The sequence below is a fragment of the Callithrix jacchus genome, chromosome 14, assembly GCF_049354715.1.
Source record: "Callithrix jacchus isolate 240 chromosome 14, calJac240_pri, whole genome shotgun sequence".
Classification (NCBI taxonomy): Eukaryota; Metazoa; Chordata; class Mammalia; order Primates; family Cebidae; genus Callithrix; species Callithrix jacchus.
This window is the reverse complement of record NC_133515.1, coordinates 82341723-82362719: the sequence shown is the minus strand read 5'-3', so window position 1 is coordinate 82362719 and position 20997 is coordinate 82341723. Positions and strand designations below refer to the sequence as shown.

At 38.8% G+C, this 20997-nt stretch overlaps 1 protein-coding gene across 4 annotated transcripts in view; it reads left to right on the top strand.

Moving 5' to 3' along the window:
• The window catches only part of TTC27 (tetratricopeptide repeat domain 27), a 198691-nt gene that overhangs the window by 38310 nt on the left and 139384 nt on the right, over window positions 1-20997 (top strand). For all 4 annotated transcript variants that reach the window (XM_078349511.1, XM_035272835.3, XM_078349512.1 and 1 more), the window contains 3 exons: window positions 1013-1146; window positions 4494-4606; window positions 9636-9702. In XM_078349511.1, the coding sequence (XP_078205637.1) occupies window positions 1013-1146; window positions 4494-4606; window positions 9636-9702 (314 nt within the window). The remainder of the gene's footprint in view (window positions 1-1012; window positions 1147-4493; window positions 4607-9635; window positions 9703-20997) is intronic.

Sequence of the window (20997 nt, the reverse complement as noted above, 5' to 3'; positions counted from 1 at the left end):
TAGCCTTACTATAAAAAGTAAGCTGTGGCAGGCGTGGTGGCTCAGGCCTGTAATCCCAGCATTTTGGGAGGTGGAGGTGGGCAGATCACGAAGTCAGGAGATGGAGACCGAAATACAAAGATTGACTGGGCGTGGTTGTGCGTGCCTGTAATCCCAGCTACTAGGACTCTGAGGCAGGAGAATCACTTGAACCAGGGAGTCAGAGGTTGCACTGAGCTGAGATTGTGCCACTGCACTCCAGCCTGGTGACAGAGCAAGACTCCATCTCCAAAAAAAGAAAAAGAAAAAAAGAGTAAGTTGTGTTGAACAATTTCAGTGGCTATCTTTAGCATAACATATTTAAAAGGTTAATATATAACTTAGAGCCAGCCAAACTTATCACAGGATAAAATCCAGACTTCCTGGACTGGTCTCTGCAATCAAGAGTCTTTGTAATCTCACTCTGTCCAGAGAATGGATGTTGGAACTTTTCCTTCTTTTAAAGTGGTCTGAAACCAGGTATTCTGTAGCAAGTTATTTCAGAGACATAATGAAAAAATTTTGGTCTTACATGAAGTTAGTGTAATAAACTGTTGATTTAGAACCAGAAGACCCTGACTTTAAGCCCTGGTTCTGAGAAGACCTGTGATCGTGAACATGTGACTGTATTCCTTAGGACCTTTGTTTTTGTCATCTGTGAAAAAGAGATAATAATAGTTTTTTTACCTACAACACTCAAGGGGTGTGTGTGTGTGTGTGTGTGTGTGTGTGTGTTTAAGAGTGGTAGTTTGATGCAAAAATTAATATGTGGAATCTAGTGACAGAAATCCTGGGTTTGAGTCCTGGCACCAGAGCTTACTGGCTATCTAATTTTATAAGTCATTTAAAACCTGAGGCTGGGCCTCAGGATTTTCTTATGTGAAATAGAGAAAATACGTTTTAAACTCTAAAGCACTCTGAAAGTATTACTCTTCATAATTGTATAGTAGGTCTGACTGGGAAGTCAGTAGATATAATTTTATTGTTTTTTCAGGTGCTTTGGGAAAAAGAACACGGTTCCAGGAAAACTATGTGGCACAACTGATTCTAGATGTAAGAAGAGAAGGGGATGTCATTTCAAATTGTGAATGCACTCCAGCACCCACTCCTCAGGAACATTTAACCAAGGCAAGTAGGATTATAAGTTATTAAATTCAGTTAACACCTGAGTCTAACAATTTGACTAGGTGAGTACCATAGAAACACTGAGTGGGTTGGGGAGATTCTTCATTTTATCCTTTCTTGAGCCTTTTCAGGGTGGCTGGGGCAGGGAGAACTGGTGTTTAAACCTTTTTTTCCTAACCTGTATCTAGAGATAAATAGTGCTTTTGTTCTATGATTCAATAACTATACTTTAATAATGCAGTTAGTTATGTATTACCCCTCTTGAAGAAATACAAAAGGCAGACTGGGTAGAGACCAATTTTTCTAGCTGCTATCATATTTGTCTCCTTATGCTTGTCTTCTCTGGCTATTTTTGAACATTCAGAGACTTGGAATCTCTTAGGCTTTTTCTAAATATATAAACAGATGATCAGAATTCCTTTTCACCATTTTGTGATCTCCCTTTTGTTGCTCTGTCATTAGTGGGTGGTGGTTGCCTTAGTATCTTTATTTGACATGTCTAATGAATTTTCTTTAGTTTGAATTATGACTCTTGGTCAGTTTACCTAATTATCGTCGACTCCAGCTGCTTCCATGAAGGCCTTTAGTATTTATGCATGTATTTTCTGATCCCAGAAATCCCCAACTACTTTTTTTTTTTTTTTTTTTTTTTTGAGATGGTGTCTCCCTCTGCCACCCAGGCTGGAGTGCAGTGGCCCAATCTCAGCTCACTGCAACCTCATCTCCTGCGTTCAAGCGATTCCCTTGCCTCAGCCTCCTGAATAGCTGGGACTATAGAAGCATGCCATCATGCCTGGCTAATTTTTATATTTTTAGTAGAGACGGGGTTTCACTGCTTTTGCCTAGCTGGTCTTGAACTCCTGACCTCAGTTGATACACTTGCCTCTGCCTTCCAAAGTGCTGAGATAACAGGCGTGAGCCACTATGCCCAGCCTGTCAACTACATTTTTGATTGTCTTTTGGTTGATTTTGCTGTCTTTAAAGCCTATGTGTTACTACTCTTCATTTCAGAGCCTATAAGCAAATTTACCTTGGGTATACTAAACACTAAAATTCTCTTCTGTGCTGAGAATAATGCCAAGGGAAGGGACTAGAGATGGGTAAGAAGTGTGGCAGCAATTGTTAATCCTAGGGAAGGCCCTAGATGAACTATTGCTATTCCTGGGACTGCTCCAAGTACCCTGTTGTTTCCTTTTGTGATAACTTTAGTGAGGAGTAGCTGTTGATTCTAAAAGGAGAATGAAGAAAGGAAGGGAGAGAGGCCAAAACTCAGGGAAAAGACTGTGCAGGGTGCACTCTCTACCACCTGAAGTATATAGAGCCATTGCCTGACCAGTATGTGTACTGCTAGGGTCGATGCTGGTGAGGAAACTGTGCTCTCTCCCTCATTTCCTCCTTATATGTATTAGGCTCTCCTCCTTAAGCTTTTTGATATCACCTAAGCCTCTCTCTAAGCCTTAGATTAGCTGTCATAAGCCGGATTTTTAGGCCATAACACAGCATCTATGGAAAGATATTTAATTGTACAATCCAAGCACTTTATTCAGTAATCTATTATTATTATTATTATTTGAGTCAGAGTCTTACTCTTTTTGCTTAGGTTGGAGTGTAGTGGCACAATCTTGGCCCACTGTAACCTTTGCCTCATAGTTTTAGAGCTATTTACCTGCCTCACCCTCCCAAGTAGCTGGGATTACAGGCATGCACTACCATGCTCAGCCAATTTTTATATTTTTAGTAGAGACAGGGTTTCACTTTGCTGGCCAGTCAGCCTTGAACTCCTGACTTTAAGTGATCTGCCTACCTTGGTCTCTCAAAATGCTGGAATTACAGGCAGGAGCCGCCATGCTTGACCTGTTTGTTGTTTTTTATTTATTATTATTTTTAATTTATTGTTGAGACAGAGTCTCACTCTGTCACCCAGGCTGGAGTGCAGTGGCATGATCTCACTCACTGCAACCTCCGCCTCCCGGATTCAAGTGATTCTTCAGCCTCAGCCTCCCAAGTATCTGGGATCACACTCTAATTTATGTATTTTTTTTAGTAGATATGGAATTTTATCACGTTGGCCAGGCTGGTCTGAAACTCCTGACCTCAAGTGATCTGCCCACATTGACCTCCCAAAGTGCTGGGATTACAGGCGTGAGCCACCATGACCAGTGTGTGTGTTGTTTTTTAATGTGGAGTTCTCCTAGAGAAAATTATCTATCAATGATTGGCTTGGCATGGTCATGTCTGTAATCCCAACACTTTGGGAGGCCGAGGTGTGTAGATCCTTGAGGTCAGGGGTTTGATATTAGTCTGACCAACATGGTAAAACCCTGTCTCTACTCAAAATACAAAATTAGCTATGTGTCGTGGCCTGTGCTTGTAATCCCAGCTACCTGGGAGGCTGAGGGAGGAGAATCGCTTGAACTTGGGAGGTGGAGGTTGCACTCCAGCCTGGGCAACAAGAACAAAACTCCCATTTCTAAAAAAAGTTTAAAAATTATCTACTGGTGATAAATAGGATAGGATGACTGTTATGAGAAATGTATGAAAATGATGTACAATTTAATATAGAATTTAATCTTTTTTTGCTTGCTTATTTTGTTTTTCTTTTTTCCCTTTTTTCTATTCCTTTTTTTTTGTTTTTAAATGGAGGTGAGGTCTCACTATATTGCCCAGGTTTGTTCCAAACTCCTGGGCTCAAGCAGTCCTCTTGGCTTGGCCTCCCAAAGTGCTGGGATTACAGGCATGAGCCACTGCGCCTGGCCTATTTTATTTTATTTAAAAATTTTTACTTATTTATCTATTTAGAGACCAGGTTATGAGACTGGCTAAATTTTGTATTTTTGGTAGAGATGGTGTTTCACCATGTTGCCCAGGCTGGTCTCGAACTTCTAGGCTCAAGCCAGCCATTTGCCTCAGCCTCCCAAATCCAGTTTTAAATCCTGATGCTGTCACGTATGTTGTATGTGATCTTGGATTAGTTTTAGGTATCTGATTCTTTGTTTTTTCATCAATAAATGGGGATAGAAATGCTTATTGTCTATGATTATTGTGAGGATGAATTTGAAAATCGTTTGTCAAATTATCTGCAGAGGGGTTTTTCCGTACTTGGCTCAATCAATGATACTGTTATTCCCTATTACTGTCATTGTTAGTGTATTCTTGAGGTATAGATGGCACATCTTCCATTTCTGCAAGGTAAATTGTTTATAAATATGTGTTTCACAAGAAACAGCCTATTGGCCATATGTAAACAAGGTCAGTTAACTTTATCCTCTCTAGCAATTTATTACATGCCATTCTTTTAAATGAATAAAATTTAATACTTGGTCTAAGGATTTTCTTTGGTATTCCACTAGAATCTTGAGCTCAATGATGACACCGTTCTGAATGAGATAAAGTTAGCAGATTGTGAACAGTTTCAGATGCCCGATCTGTGTGCTGAAGAGCTCGCTATTATCCTTGGAATCTGGTAAGTTCATGACTGACTTGGCTACCTTGAACACATGCATATTGATTCTCTTATCTGTGGAGAATCTTCATTTGAGAAGGTTCAAGAGTTCTGGATGAACAAGTAATTTTGTAGTGCTAGGCCGGGCGTGGTGGCTCACGCCTTAATCCCAGCACTTTGGGAGGCCAAGGCGGGTGGATCACGAGGTCAAGAAATCGAGACCATCCCAGTCAACATGGTGAAACCCCGTCTCTACTAAAAATTGAAAAAATTAGCTGTGCCTGGTGGCGCGTGCCTGTAATCCCAGCTACTCAGGAGGCTGAGGCAGGAGAATTGCCTGAACCCAGGAGACGGAGGTTGCGGTAAGCCGAGATTGCGCCATTGCACTCCAGCCTGGGTAACAAGAGCAAAACTCCGTCTCAAAAAAAAAAAAAAAATTTTGTAGTGCTTATGAAGAAGATTCGAGAGGAAATACTTGGAGAGCCAATTAAAAGGGTTAGAGATTACAAATCTCCTGTGAGTTGGTATATGTATTCTTCTGTTTTCTTTATAAGCACAATTTCTTTGGTTAGTGTTAGCTAAGAATAGATTCTTTTTTTTTTTTGAGACAGAGTCTTGCTCTGTTGCCTAGGCTGGAGTGCAATGGTGCGATCTTGGCTCACTGTATCCTCCACCTCTCAGGTTCAAGTAATTCCCTTGCTAAGCCGCCCGAGTAGCTGGGACTACAGGTGTGCGCCACGATGCCTAGGTAATTTTTGTATTTTTAGTAGAGATGGGGTTTCACCATGTTGGCCAGGATGGTCTCGATCTCTTGACCTCATGATCTGGCCGCCTCGGCCTCCCAAAGTGCTGGGATTACAGGTGTGCACCACTGCACCAGGCCAGAATGGATTCTTAACAAAATATTAAATAAAGATGGGTGAGAATGACTATTTTGAGCTTTGAGGATATTTACATTTCAAAGTATAGGCTGCACTCCAGCCTGGGTGACAGAGAGAAACTGTCTCAAAAAAAAAAAAGAAAGAAAAAGAAAAAAATTTATTGAAAGGTACTTTTAGACTAAATGAATATTCCATTTATCATCAAGACATTTATTAATGTTCAAAATAGAATCCCTCACAAAGCTATAATATTGATACCAGTTAAATTACTAATAGGCAATTTAAGAAAGGAGCATTTAAAAAAATCTTGTTCTTTTAATTCAATAGAACTCACCCTATAGTGTTCACGTCATAGCATTTTACATTGTATGTGCACTGGTAGGTTTTCATTTATATAAAAGTTGAATTCAGTTCTACAGTTCCTTTTTTTTTTCTTCTCTGCACTAGCATACAGTTTCTTTTTATTTGTTTCAGATGGATCACACATAGAGAGTTCTGTTTCTAAATCCAAAGCATTTTTTTCTGTAACATTACCGATTCCAGTGACAGAATTTCTGTTTACTGCATAAAAACTACTTGTTCAATCCGTAACAATGCTTAGTATATTAGTAATATGAATAGCAACCATTTATGAACAATACTGTGTGCTGGGCATTATACCATGTACTTTCACATTAACCCTCATTAATAGTCTAACAACACTTAGGGTTGTTATTTTTCTCAATTCTTCCGGTAGGAAAACAAGGTTCAAATGGCCAAATGACTTGTTCAGAATTACACAGTAGCAGTTAGCATTTGAATCTAAGTTTTATTAACCCCAAATTCTGAGTTCTTCTTTATGTTAAAAAAATATTATTTTGGCAAATTCATAATTTTCATCTCATCAGAAATTAAGCTATGTCAAATAAATGTATTCCCAGGCATTCTGTCAACTGAACTATAGCTATATTGGGGTAAAATTTAGAGTTAAGAGATGACTAAAAACCCAGAAAATGATCGCCTTCAAGTACTTGTTTTTCCCAAAGTAAGATCTTAGTGGAATTTCAATATAAAGGGCAGATAAAAGCACAGAATTGATTTCACAGACAGTTTAAATCTTTTTTGTTTGGTAGAAACCGCTTGGTTATTTTCTGTATCTTCGTGCACCTGATGCAGTTTATAAAGCTTTGGTTTAGAATATTAATGAGTTCATGATTTGCATGAACTAAGTTACTCTGTGGTTTTTAAATAGTGATTTTCTTATGCTGTCTGATTTCTGTCTGATTCCTGTGGTTGCTAACCCCTTCGAAGAGGTGACTTGGACATTGTGTTAGGCTGGGTTGGTTTGGAAAGGAGACTTAGAGAAGTGAATTCTTTTTTTTTCTTTTTTCTTTTTTTTCGAGACAAATTTTCGTTCTTGTTGGCCAGGCTGGAGTGCAGTGGCACAATCTTGGCTCACTGCAACCTCTGACTCCTGGGTTCAAGTGATTCTCTTGCCTCAGCCTCCTGAGTAGTTGGATTACAGGTGCCTGCCACCATGCTCAGCTAATTTTTGTATTTTTAGTAGAGACAGGGTTTCACCATGTTGGCCAAGCTGGGCTCAAACTCCTGACCTCAGGTGATTGAACCGCTTTGGCCTCCCGAAGTGCTGGGATTACAGACGTGAGCCACCTGTCTAGCCTGAGGAAGTGAATTCTTATGGATCGCAGATTGGCACAACAGTGGGGTTAGATTCAGGTTCCTTCCCTAGACTCTTGCTGTTCACTGGCCTCCTGCTTGAGTTGGATTTTTACCTGAAGACCAAATGCTGGAACTTGTCCCACTTCTCTTATACCTCATTCTACCTGACTGCTTGTATGCATTCATGTGTGTGTGTCTTGTATGTGTTTTAAATAAAATTGTTTCATACTTCTTTCCTCCTCCATTCATTGATTTTTTTTCTTTTCCAACAATAAAAATCGGTTCATTTAAAAATTATTACATAAACATTTTATGGTCATTATAAAATCCTTAAATTCTATTGAAAATTGTAAGGACATGTTACTATTTTATAAGGCAGTGTTTTCTTTTTATTCTTAATATATGGAATATTTATATACATTAAAAAATTTGTTAATATGTAGAATATTTAGAATTATATTCCATATACATTATATGTCCATATATATTCTGTATAATTATATGTGGAATATTTACTATATTCCATATATTAAAAATACTATTCCATATGCAGTATACAAGAGAATGTATATAATAGATAAATATAAGTTATGTAGTATAATAATAAAATGAACCCTGGTGAATACACCACCCAATTTAAGAACTAGAAGATGGGCCGGGCGCGGTGGCTCACGCCTGCAATCCCAGCACTTTGGGAGGCCGAGGCGGGTGGATCACGAGGTCAAGAGATCGAGACCATCCTGGTCAATATGGTGAAACCCTGTCTCTACTACATAAAATTAGCTGGGCATGGTGGCGCATGCCGGTAGTCCCAGCTACTCAGGAGGCTGAGGCGAGAGAATTGCCTGAACCCAGGAGGTGGAGGTTGCAGTGAGCAACCATCGCGCCATTGCACTCCAGCCTGGGTAACAAGAGCGAAACTCTGTCTCAAAAAAAGAAAACTAGAAGATGACAAATAACATTAGCCCAGCCTGTGTGCTTCCTCTGCATATCATCCTCCTGCCTCTCCTCAAAAGATAACTGTTATCCTGAGTCTCATGTTTGTCATTTTCTTGCCTTTTAAAAAATTTTTTAATTGCATGTTTTGTATGCTTATAAGTCAGTTGCTTCAATTTGCTTGTTTTTGAACTTTAGAAGAGTGATATCTTATAATAAATATATATTCCTCTGTGATTTGCTTGTTTTCTCTCATTATTGTATTCCTGTGATTCATGTTGTTATACATAGCTGCAATTTACTTTGTAGTATTAGCATTCTGTTGGATGAATATACCACAGTTTGTCATTTTCCTTTTGGACATTTGGATTGTTTCCAGATTTTTTCTATTATACACAATATTACTATGGCTGTTTATTTATCTCATTCTTGATATATCTGTTCAAGAATTCCTCTGGGCTCTATATCTCGGGTGGAAGTACTGAGTTGAGAATATATCAGTGTTCCAAAAGATAGTGCAAAATTGTTTTCTAAAATGAATACCAGTTATATAATTGATCCTGGATCAGCAGGATCTAAGAATGTCTAATTGTTCTGCCTCCTTTACAGCTGTTATACAGATATTTTCATTTTTGGCATGAGTTTAATAAAAAGCTTGGTGTCATAATAATTCTTTTAATTTTCTTTGTAAGTGATACATATAGAATTTCTTTTTGCCTAGGAGGATATATTATGTTGGCTGCACAGTGGCACATGCCTGTAATCCCAACACTTTGGGAGGCTGAGTCAGGCAATCACTTGAGCCCAGGAGTTCAAGACCAGCCTGGGCAACATAGTGAAACTCCATCTCTACAAAAAATACAAAAATTAGCTGGGAATGGTGGCATACACCTGTAGTCCCAGTTACTCAGGAGGCTGAGCTGGGAGGATTCCTTACTTAGGAGGTGGAGGTTGCAATGAGTCAAGACAGTGCCACTGCACTCCAGCCTGGGTGACAGAGTGAGCTCTGTCTAAAAAAAAAAAAAAAAGAAAAACAAAGATAAATTATGTTGACATTTAGTACACCAACCACATTTTATTTGTCAGCATTTTACTTTATTTTATTTTATTTTTTGACAGAGTTTAGCTCTTGATGCCCAGACTGGAGTTCAATGGTATGATCTGGGTTCACTGCAACCTCTGCCTCCCAGGTTAAAGCGATTCTCCTGCCTCAGCCTCCAAAGTAGCTGGGATCACAGGCATATGCCACCACACCCAATTAATTTTCTTGTATTTTTAGTAGACACACGGTTTCTCCATGTTGGTCAGGCTGATCTTGAACTCCTGACCTCAGGTGATCTGCCCGCCTTGGCCTCCCAAAGTGCTGGAATTACAGGTGTGAGCCACCGCACCCGGCCCAGCATTTTATTTTTGTACTTATCTTTGACTAACTCTACATCTGTATATAATACCATAATTAAATATCTGCTCTCAAATATGTAAAATATAGCAGTTTACTTTGCTATTTAAAAATTATATTTCATTAGCTACAACATACATCTTATAACTAACTTTCCTTTTTTCTTAATTTAAAGCACGAATTGTCATAAGAATAACCCAGTACATAAATTAACTGAAGAGGAGCTTCTGGCATTTACATCAGTGAGTTATGACTTACTCTCTTACGTTTCATTTTTTTCCTTGTAAATTATTTCCTCTGATATGGTCTTGCCTTAGGCTGCTTATGTTGAAACGCTGCCACCTAAGGAAATAAAGGGGAGAAAAATCTTTGCAGTTTAGTTTCTAAGTCACATGTATCTTGCTGCTGATTTAAGAGTCTACAACTCTTATGCCTAAAACTGAGGGCTATGCCTACATGTGGTCATCGTGAAAAAGAGAGCTGGGAGCAGGACCAGGAGACCTTGGGTTAGAGAGGTGTCAAGAGCATGGTGTGCTCATCAGTATTCAACAGTATAGAGCAGTCAGGAAAGAAATGTGGACAGAGAAGAGACCATTGGAGTGGACAATGAGGAGTGCATTGCTTACTTCTAGGACAGTTTCAGTGGACTATCTGGACAGTTACCCCATTACAGAGAATTCAGGAGGACTATGGTGTAAGGAAATAAAGTTAATAGATAGAGACCACAGTTGGAGAAGAATGGCAGTGAAAAGGAAAGATGAAGTAATAGATATTTGAGGATTTTAGATCAAGAAGGGCTTTTAAGAAGAGAAAAGTCACAGACGAAGGGGTTAGTCAGTACTTTGGCTTTATGGATAAAGGAAGATACATATGTTCTTTAATGAATATAAGTTGCTTAAGATACATCATTTTTTCAAAGGCATTTTTATTATCTCAGTTGGGAATCCAGTTAGAATTCTGATGTCTTCTTCCTTTGTTATTTTTCAGATAAGGCAAAAGAAAATACTTTTACTGGGTAGAAAGAAAATCTAGATTGTGGCTGGGTGAGGTGGCTCATGCCTATAATCCCAGCACTTTGGGAGGCCAAGGTGGGTAAATCACTTGAGGTCAGGAGTTTGGACCAGCCTGGCCAACATGGCGAAACCCTGTCTTTACCAAAAATACAAAAATTAGCTGGGTGTGGTGGCATGCGCCTGTAACCTCAGCTACTCTGGAGGCTGAGAAGAACTGCCTCAACCCGGAAGGTGAATGTTGCAGTGAGCCGCCACTGCACTTCAGCCTGGGTGACAGAGAGCGAGACTCCACCTCAAAAACAAATAAAACAGCTAGCTTATTTTGTACTGTAGCATGATTTTTTCACATTGCTATTTCCTACACACCCTCTTGGAACTGGTTAGGTGTTAGTCGTTTGAGTCCTCTGGTTGTGTGTTTTATTCTCCCACTTCAGTATTCTCAGAAATCTTTGGTGTGTATCAGCATATTATGAGTGTTTTAGATAACTGTGGAAACGCTCCTCATTATTCATTGCATGTGCTATAAAGGAATTGACAAAGTGTTAAACATTTTAAAGGGCATATAAAAGCATGGACTTTTCATTTATTCATTTAGCTAATATATATCTATTAAATAATGTATATGGGCATTGTACCAGTCATTGGGGGATATAGCAGTAAACAAAGCCTTGGGTTAAACTTCTGGAGTTTACATCAAATACGAATAGACAAAGAGAGAACCAGCTATTTCACAGAAGTGCTGAGGAGAAATATAAAGCAGGTTAAGAAACTAAGAATTGGGTGGGCGCAGCTGTTTTAGACGAGGTGGTCAGCGAAGGTCTCAGTGGAAAGATGACATTGAACATAGATCTGTGTGAAACAAGGGATAGGGGAAAGGGAGGGAAGGTCTGGAATGTCTGTGAGCTTGAGTCAGGGTAGGGACTGCATGGGGACAAGTGTCTACTAGGTCATAAATGGTGACCTGGATGCTTGGGTTTCTCTGATGATGGAAGTAAACAGGATGTGGCATATGACAGGAAGTGTTCCTGGTGGCCAGTAGAAACAGTTTCTTGGGATTGGTCTCATAAACAGTTTATTGCAGCATATATATTAACACAGTTATCCTGAAAAGACACTAACACACTCTTTTTACATTCAAAGTTAAGTTTTTGGCATTTCCTGTGTGTGTGTGTTGAGGGGGGTCCTTTCTTTAAAACTTTGCCTTTCTTTAACCTAGTTTCATTCCTTTGTATTGTGAGGTACCTGTGAAGTAATTAATCTAGTAACTTCTGATGGTGGGTAAGTCGTCACTCCTAGCTTGCAATGAAGGTCATAAATTCAGGTTTTATACTTTTCCCCTCAGGGCTTTATACTGTGTAATTTTTCTGCTGTCCTCCCACCTCTTCCAAGTCAGACCTGTCCAGAGGATTGCTCTCTCTTTGGAGGAAAGCTGTTTGACTACAGTGACTCACAGCGCTAGGCCTAACTATTTTTCTAAAGAGATGGATTAATCCCAAGTACATCTTTAATTGAAGAGAAGTAGGGCAAGAAACTTGTATGTGAGGAGGGATTTTAAGAGCCCCACACATACTTTGGGCTTTGCACTATCCCCCCTCCGACCTTTTTTAAATCCCAAATGAAACATACAAAATATACCAGAAAAACCTGTCAGCCCTTGTCAACTCTTCCTTTCCTCTATCAGTCCTTCCTCCTGTCCCTTCTTTTTGCCTGATACCAAGTAGAAAAGATGAATTAAAAATGGTCCCTGGTTTCAATGAAGGAAGAAACTTTATTTAAATCTATTTAACTCCAAAAGAGTACAAAAAGCCCCTGATAATAGTTTGACAATTTTTTGAATTTGCATTGGTGTGCAAATGATACTCATTCAAGTAAAAATCATACTCTGAATACCCATACAACCATTCTGTTTTTCACTTTCAGTACAGTAGTCTGTAAATTACATAAGATGTTCAGCAGTTTTTTATAAAATAGGCTCCGTGTTAGATGATGTTGTCCAACTGTAGGCTAACGTAAGTGTTCTGAATACATTTAAGGCAGGCTAGGTTAAGCTATGATGTTTGGTAGGACAGGTGTTATTAAATGCGTTTTGACTTAGGACATTTCCAACTCATGATGGATTTATCAGAATGTAACTCCATCATAAGTTGAGGAGCATTTGTAGTTGAAACAAGAGGGACTACTTTTAGTTGCTACCCCACTCCTGAACTCTTTTGTTTGTGCCTCTCTTTTTGCAAGGTTCATATTTTTGCTTATATTATAATTATTTACATATATATGTCTTTTCCTTACAAGACTATAAACTCTGAGCTCTGTTCTTTTCTATGCTGTCTTCAAGGCCTGTGACAGTGCTTCAGTGCTTTACTTACAGTTGCTGCCAATAAATGCATGTAGAATGAGAAAATGAATGAAATATATGTCCTTCACCCTGGAATAGGATTGCTTTCTATTCAAGAGCTGCATCACTTCACTTAGTTCCATAATTTAGGTAGTACTACATGATATTAGGAATAACCATCTGTTTCATCTTTCTCTTCTGTAAAATGGGGGAAAGAGTAAAATTCCCCTATCCCAACACAGAAGACTTTATTTGTGGATCATATTGCAGAACATCTGTGAAAGTACTCCAGAGTAGGTAGAGGCTGGTACACTCATAGCATTGAGTGACGCTCATTTGTAGTAGAGAATTCCTATTTTCAAGCAGGCTAAATAGATAAGACCTGCTTGGAGTTGGCCATAGATGTTGAAGAGAAGGGAAGAGAGAGGAAAGAAACAACATAGGTTTTCTTGCTGGGCAACGCTTTCCCTGCTCTGGCAGCTGCTTGGTGGCCTGGGAATAGTGTTGTGAACTGTTGAGGCTACAAGATGTCTTTTTCTGTTGATAGAAGAGCAAGTATAATAGAAGTCTTTTTTTTGAAATGGAGTTTTGCTGGAGTGCAATGGCATGATCTCAACTCACTGCAACCTTCATCTCCTGGGTTCAAGCAATTCTGCCTCAGCCCCTCAAGTAGCTGGGACTACAGGCATGGGCCACCACACTTGGCTAATTTTTGTATTTTTAGTAAAGATGGGGTTTCAACATATCGGCCAGGCTGATCTTGACCTCTTGAGCTCAGGTGATTCTCCCACCTCCCAAAGTGCTTGGATTACAGGCATGAACCACTGCGTCCAGCCAATAGAAGTCTTAATACTCCTGCCAGAAGCTTGCAAGTACTTGCAGAGATAGGGACAGTGGTTGTTTGGTGTTTGGTAAATATTTGTTGAATAAGCAAATATTCAGGCTCTTGTTCCTGAATTTTGTTCAGTTTTGGTGAACTGTCCCAAAGTTTACTAGAATGATGGTGAAATCCCTTTTTTGGAGAAATTTTTGCCAGTGTTTTCATTTTGGTGCAGTATGTTGAAATATATATGAAAAATGCTGGGAAAATGTTTTAAATCAGCAAAGTCAAAAACTTGTCCTAGGAGGAATAGCTTTACTTGTTTAAGATTGCTGTTAGGTAGTACAGTCTGAGATATTATGTCTGCATGTTTCAGGAAAGCTGAGTCATAGTAAAAATACCCCATATTGTTTTAGAGAGCCATTTATGTTGTATCGGGTTAATAACTTAAAATTAGCTGTGTTATCTACGTTATTTCCCTTCAGATGAGCCAAGTCAGTGACATTCAGTAATGTTTTTAATTTCCTTTCATTGTTGAAAATGGGAACAATTTAGTTAATTCATACAGGTGTTTTAGTTTTCCTTGGCAAAAGGTTTGTTTAGGTTGGGCGTGGTGGCTCATGGCTGTAATCCCAGCACTTTGGGAGGTCTCGAACCAGCCTGACCAACATGGTGAAACCCCATCTCTACTAAAAACACAAAAATTAGCCAAGCGTGGTGGCACATGCCTGTAATTCCAGCTACTCATGAGGCTGAGGCAAGAGAATAGCTTGAACTGGGGAGATGGAGGTTGCAGTGAGCCGAGTTTGAGCCAGTGCACTCCAGCCTGGGTGACAGAGTGAGACTTTGAATTGGGCCAGGGGGTGGTGGGGGAAGGTTTGTTTAACTGTGAATTGATGCTGGCATCTTGCTTTCTGACTCTGCCTGAAGCCCCAAGGTCTCTGTAAATGAAAGAAGGAAAAAGATCTTTGGAAGTTACACATTTTATTTTATGTATTTTCTTTTTTCTGCTATTGACTTTAAAGCTATTTAATAAATACTTATTTATGAACATAACATAGTTTGCTAATCTGTTTTACAGATTAAAAGAATTACCTATTTTTCTTCTAGTGAATACTCATTTCTTAATTGTAATTTATTAAGATAGGCAATATAACTGTTAGTGGTTGTACTTCTGATAGTTTGTTACTAGAGTTACTTACTTCAGAATTACCTCACAGTATAGAGGAACAAGCACAGTGAGGTTTAAGCAAAATAAAACAAAACCATACTTACACATGTCATAGTCAACCAGGTGAAAATAAAACATAAAGACAATGTCTTGACAGCAACCAAAAAAAAAAAACCCACATTAAATAAGGAAGAACAGTAACTGTAAATACCTTCACTTTCTCATTGGAAACTAATTTCTCTGCTCTCTCCTTTCTGCTTTTTTTTTTTTTTTGAGACAGAGTCTCGCTCTGTGCCCCAGGGTGGAGTGTGGTGGCACAATCTTGACTCACTGCAACCTCTGCCTCCCGGTTCAAGTGATTCTCCTGCCTCAGCCTCCCTAGTAGCTGGGATTACAGGCACATACCAGCACTCCCAGCTAATTTTTGTATTTTTAGTAGTGTCAGGGTTTCACCATGTTGGCCAGGCTGGTCTCAAACTCCTGACCTCAGGTGATCTGTACTTCTTGGCCTCCCCAAGTGCTGGGATTACAGGTATGAGCCACTGTGCCCAGCCTGCCTTTTCCTTAAGTTCTCTTCCAAATTAGAAATATTCTGGGGCCCGATGGCTTTTTTTTTTCCTCTATAGTTAGCTGTGTCTTGAGGTTAATGCTTACTAGAATTTCCCGTCCAGCCAACTGTTACTGGACTTGAATTCCCATTGTTAACAACTGTAAAACTGGATAAAATATATGAAACAGTAATTTATTAAAAAGGCTAATATGTCATGACCAAATAGTATTTACCCCAGGAATACAAAATTGGCTTAATATGAAACAGCACAATTCACCTTATTAATAGAGCAAAAGGGAAAAACCAAATAATTATCTTAATAGTAACAGAAAAGCCTTTGACAAAATTCAACACCTGTTCATTATAAAAACTCTCAGTAAACTAGTAATAGAAGAGAATATCAACCTGATGAAGCGCATCACGCTAAAGTTATTGGTGAAAAGTAGTCTTTCCTCCCTAAGTTCAGAAAAAAAGGGAGGATTGTGTGCTTTCCTCACTTCTCTTCTCATTGAATTAGAAATCCCAGTAGTGCTATAGATTAAAAGAAGATATGAAGAAATAAAAGGTATACCAGTTGGAAATTAGAATATAAACTACCTTTATGCATAGGTGACATGTTTATATTACAGAAAAACTTAAGAATGAACATGAAAGCTACTAGAACTAACAAGTAAGTTCTTAGAATACAAGGTCAACATAAAAAACTCAATTACACTTATATTAACTAGCAGTGAATAATTGGGAAAATAATTTTAAAATCATTTGCAATAGTTTTAAATAAATCAAATATTAACAAATAATTACAACTAAAGTGCAAGACCTCTGTGCTGAAAATGACAAAGAATATTGAGAGAAATGAAAAATTATCTAAATAAATGGATTTACCACATTCATGGATTGGAAGGCTCGATATGTTGAATTCACAATTCTTGTAAAATTGAGCTTCAAATTAAATCCATAGAAGTCAGAATCCCAGTAGGCATTTTTTTTCTTTGCAGAAATTGACATACTGATTCTAAAATTCATTTGAAGGACTTCTGCTTCTGTAGTGGTTCCTTTTTTTTTTTGAGACATAGTCTCACTCTGTTGCCCATGGCACAATCTCAGTTTACTGCAACGTCTGTCTCCTGGGCTCAAGTGATTCTGCTTCAGCCTCTGAGCAGCTGGGACTACAGGTGCACACCACCATGCCTGGCTAATTTTTTTGTATTTTTGGTAGAGACGGAGTTTCACCATACTACTCAGGGTGGTCTTGAACTCCTGGGCTCAAGTGATCTGCCCGCCTTGGCCTCCCAAAGGCATGAGCCACCACGCCTGGCTGCTTCTATAGTGGTTCTGATTGGAAACTACCCTTCTGCAGAAAAAAATGACCAACTGTGGGCAAAATAAAACAACAAAAAACCCAACTACCTTCTGATACTGGGAATGATCAAAGGCAGAAAGATTCTGGAGATGACTTTTTTTGCTAGGAAGAAGGGAATGACATTGGGTAATTTTATTTTCAGATTTCTTTTTTGTGTATGAGAGATGGAGTCTCACTCTGTCGCTCAGGCTGAAGTGCAATGGCACAATCTTGGCTCAGTGCAACTTCTGCCTTCTGGATTCAAGTGATTCCTGTGCCTCAACCTCCTAAGTAGCTGGGATTACAGGCAAGCACCACCACACCTGGCTTGTTTTCCTATTTTTAGTAGAGATGGTGTTTCACCATGTTGGCCAGGCTGATCTCAAACTCCTGACCTCAAAATGATCTGCCTGCCTCGGCCTCAAGTGATGGAATTACAGGTGTGAACCACCACGCCCTGCCTTGTTTTCATATTTCCATCCTGTGACTAGATCTCAGTGTGTTACATGCACTGTGTCACCTAGTGACATTGGAATATTTTCTTATTTTCATGATTCTATCCTGTGACTAGAGCCCAGTTTGTTACATGCAGGGTAATTAAAACTTGCATAGCAGTTAAGCTGTCTTTGTGAGTATATTAGGGTTACTGTGGCTGCTGGAGTGTGAGGGAGGGCATCTCATAAAGGAGAGAGTAATGGACAAGGACTCTTACATTCTGCATATAAACATTGTCCTGGCTCTCCCTTAAGCCATGCAAATATGTGTAGGGCATACTCTAAACAACTCAGCTAAGGAAAAACAAAGGCAGATGAGATTTGAGCAGTTACCCAGAAGACTATGTGTGCAGGTTCAGTCAAACCAAATTTTATGGGGTTTTTTGTTTTGTTTTGAGACAGGGTCTCTCTCTCTTACTGCAGCTGGAGTGCAGGGGCATGATCATACTCACTGCAGCCTTGAATTTCTGGGTTGAAGTGATTCTCCTGTCTCAGCTTCCCAAGTAGTTGGGACTACAGGCATGTACCATCACAGTCTGGCTAGTTTGTAGAGACAGGGTTTTGAAATGTTGCTGGTCTTGAACTCGTGGGCTTGAGTGATCCTTCCATTTTAGCCTCCTGAGTAACTGGGACTACAGGCATTTGACACCATGTCTGGCTATGTGTGGTTTTAAAGAGGCTAATACTTTAGAACAATATAATTAAATTCAGTTTGTAGACCTAACATTCACAATTTATAGGATACCCTCTAGAGTTGCTCAACAAATAACGAATGAAGAAAATGTGCACTATTCACAAGAGAAAAGAGTGTATGGAGTCTGATGTTAAGATGACCTGGATGTTGGAATTAGCAGACAATTTTTTAAAAAAGCTTAGTGGTATAACAGAAAACTATGCTTAGTGGTATAAAGGAAAAATGCTTGTAATAGTCAAAAATAAAGTAATTTGTAGAGAAAAAGAACACATTATACAAGGGAAAGACCACTGCAAATGCCTTTAACTTCCCATCCAAAACTATGAAGGGCAGAGGCAGTGGGACATCTTTTTTTTGAGACGGAGTCCCCTTCTGTTGCCTAGGCTGGATTGCTGTGGTGAGATCTCAGCTCACTGCAACCCCCACCTCCCAGGTTCAAGCAATTCTCCTGCCTCAGCCTCCTGAGTAGCTGGGACTACAGGCACATGCCACCACACCTGACTAATTTTTTTTGTATTTTTAGTAGAGATAGAGTTTCACCATGTTAGCCAGGATGGTCCCGATCTCCTGACCTTGTGATCCACTTGCCTCGGCCTCCCGAGGCAAGTGCTGGGATTACAGGCGTGATCCGCCGTGTGCTCAGCCTAATTTTCCACTATTATAGACTGTGGGAAATTAAAGATATTGTTATTCTAGAGCAACCACTTAAAAATGCAAAGGCATCTGGCTAAAAATCCAGTAAGAAGTCAAAGTGGCAACCTAAAATATATTCAGATTATCCAAAAAGAAGGCAGTAAAAGCAGCATAATGGAACAACAACAAAAAAGGATAAAATGGTATATCTAAACCCAGCCATATCAGTAATTATATTAAATGCTTATGGATAAATACTCCAAATAAAAGTCAAACGTTGATAATGGAATTAAAAAGCAAGACACAACTAAATGCTTCCGAGCAGAGATGTACTTTAAATGTAAAGACTCAGATGGGTTGACAATAAATGGATGGAAACTATTATCCCTTGGAAACACTAAATATAAAAAGGCTAGATTTGGAAATAACCCAAATAAAGTAAAGTAAAATAGTTTTTTTTTTTTTTTTTTTTTTTTTTTTTTTTTTTTTAAAGACAGGGTTTCACCATGTTGGCCAGGCTGGTCTTGAACTCCTGACCTCAGGTGATCTGCCTGCCTCGGCCTCCCAAAGTGCTGAGATTACAGGCATGAGCCTCAATCTGGGATTTACATGCCCAGCCTCAAGTAAAATAGGTTTCATTACAAAGAATATTTCCAGAGACAGGGAGGACCACTTTATAATAAAAGGAATATTTAAAAAAATATAATAAAAGGAATATTTACCAGGAAGACATGATCATTATAAATGTGTATGTATCTAATAATGGCTACACAGTATATGAAACAAAAATGAACAGAACTAAATTGAAAAATAGGCAGTGTCACAATCATGGTTGAGTATTTTAACACCTGTCAGCAATTGTTAGAACAGCTTGGCAAACAGCAAGTAAGTAAATAGATAAATTGGATAAACATTATCAGCCATTTTGACTTAATTGATGTTTGTGGAGTACACTTGAAATACATGGTCTTTTCAAATGCATATGGTGAGTGCAGCAAGACCATATATTGAGACATAAAAATCTCCATAAATGAAAGAACGAATGTATAAATTAAGAAGTTGATGACATATAGTACCTAGTTTTTTCCACAATTGAATTAAATGACATAAGTTACTATTGGATATCTAGAAAAACCCCAGATGTTTGTAAACCAAACAATTAAACAGCATATTTTATCTGTGGACCAAAGAAGAAAACACAGAAGAAATTTATATGTGAAAGTCAGTCGTGAAGTTAAATCATTGATCCCAATGTCACAGAATTTTTCTCCTATGTTTTCTTCAAGCAAAATTGTTGTAACATTGGGTAGTGAAGAAATTTTAGCTAGGACACTAAGTGCATGAACCATAAAAGAAAAAGAGTGGTAAATTGGACTTTATTAACATTAGAACCTTCTGCTCTTTGAAAACATTAAGAAAATGAAACACCAGCCATAGACTAGGAGAAAATATTTATACTGCACATATCTCACAAAAGACTTTTACTTAGGATAAAGACCCCTTTCAGCTCAATAATAATAGGAGAAAACAACCAATTAAATATGGACAAAATATTTGAACAGACACTTGAACAAAGATATATACGTGGCCAAGAAGTGCTTGAAAGATGTGTGATATCATTAGTCATCAGAGAAATGCAAATTAAAACCACAACAAGATACCACCATACATTACTGAAAAGACTTACATAACACCGTGTAGGGTAGTTGGAGCTCCCATACAATGCTGGTGGTGATGTAAAATGGCACAACCACTTTGGAACACAGGTTGGCATTTTCTCATAAAATTAATCATCAATTACATCTCTAGGTATTTAGCTATGAGAAATCAAAGTGTATGTCCTCACAAAGAGTTGTACACAAATACTCATGGCTATTTTATCCATAATAGCTTAAAACTGGAAATAACCCAAATGTCCATTAACGAATGATAAACTGCTGTGTATCCCTCTGATTAAATAATACTCAACATTAAAAACAAAAAAACAAAAAAAAATTAAAAACAACAAAAAAAGAAATAACACTCAACAACAAAAAGTTATGAAATACAGATAAATGCAACAGCATGGATGAATTTCAGACACATTATTATAAGTTAGAGAAGCCAAGCTATTTCCTGGGCGGTGGCTCTCGCCTGTAATCCCAGCACTTTGGGAGGCTGAGGTGGGAGGATCACAAGGTCATGAGTTTGAGACCAGCCTGGCCAATATGGTGAAACCCTGTCTCTACTAAAAAATACAGAAATTAAGGACGGTCGCGGTGGCTTACGCCTGTAATCCTTGCACTTTGGGAGGCCGAGGTGGGTGGATCACCTGAGGTCAGGAGTTCAAGACCAGCCTGGCCATCATGGTGAAACCCCATCTTTAAAAAAAAAAATACAAAAATTAGCCAGGCATGGTGGCATGTGCCTGTAGTCCCAGCTACTTGGGAGTCTGAGGCAGGAAAATTACTTGAACCCGGGAGGCAGAGTTGCAGTGACCCGAGAT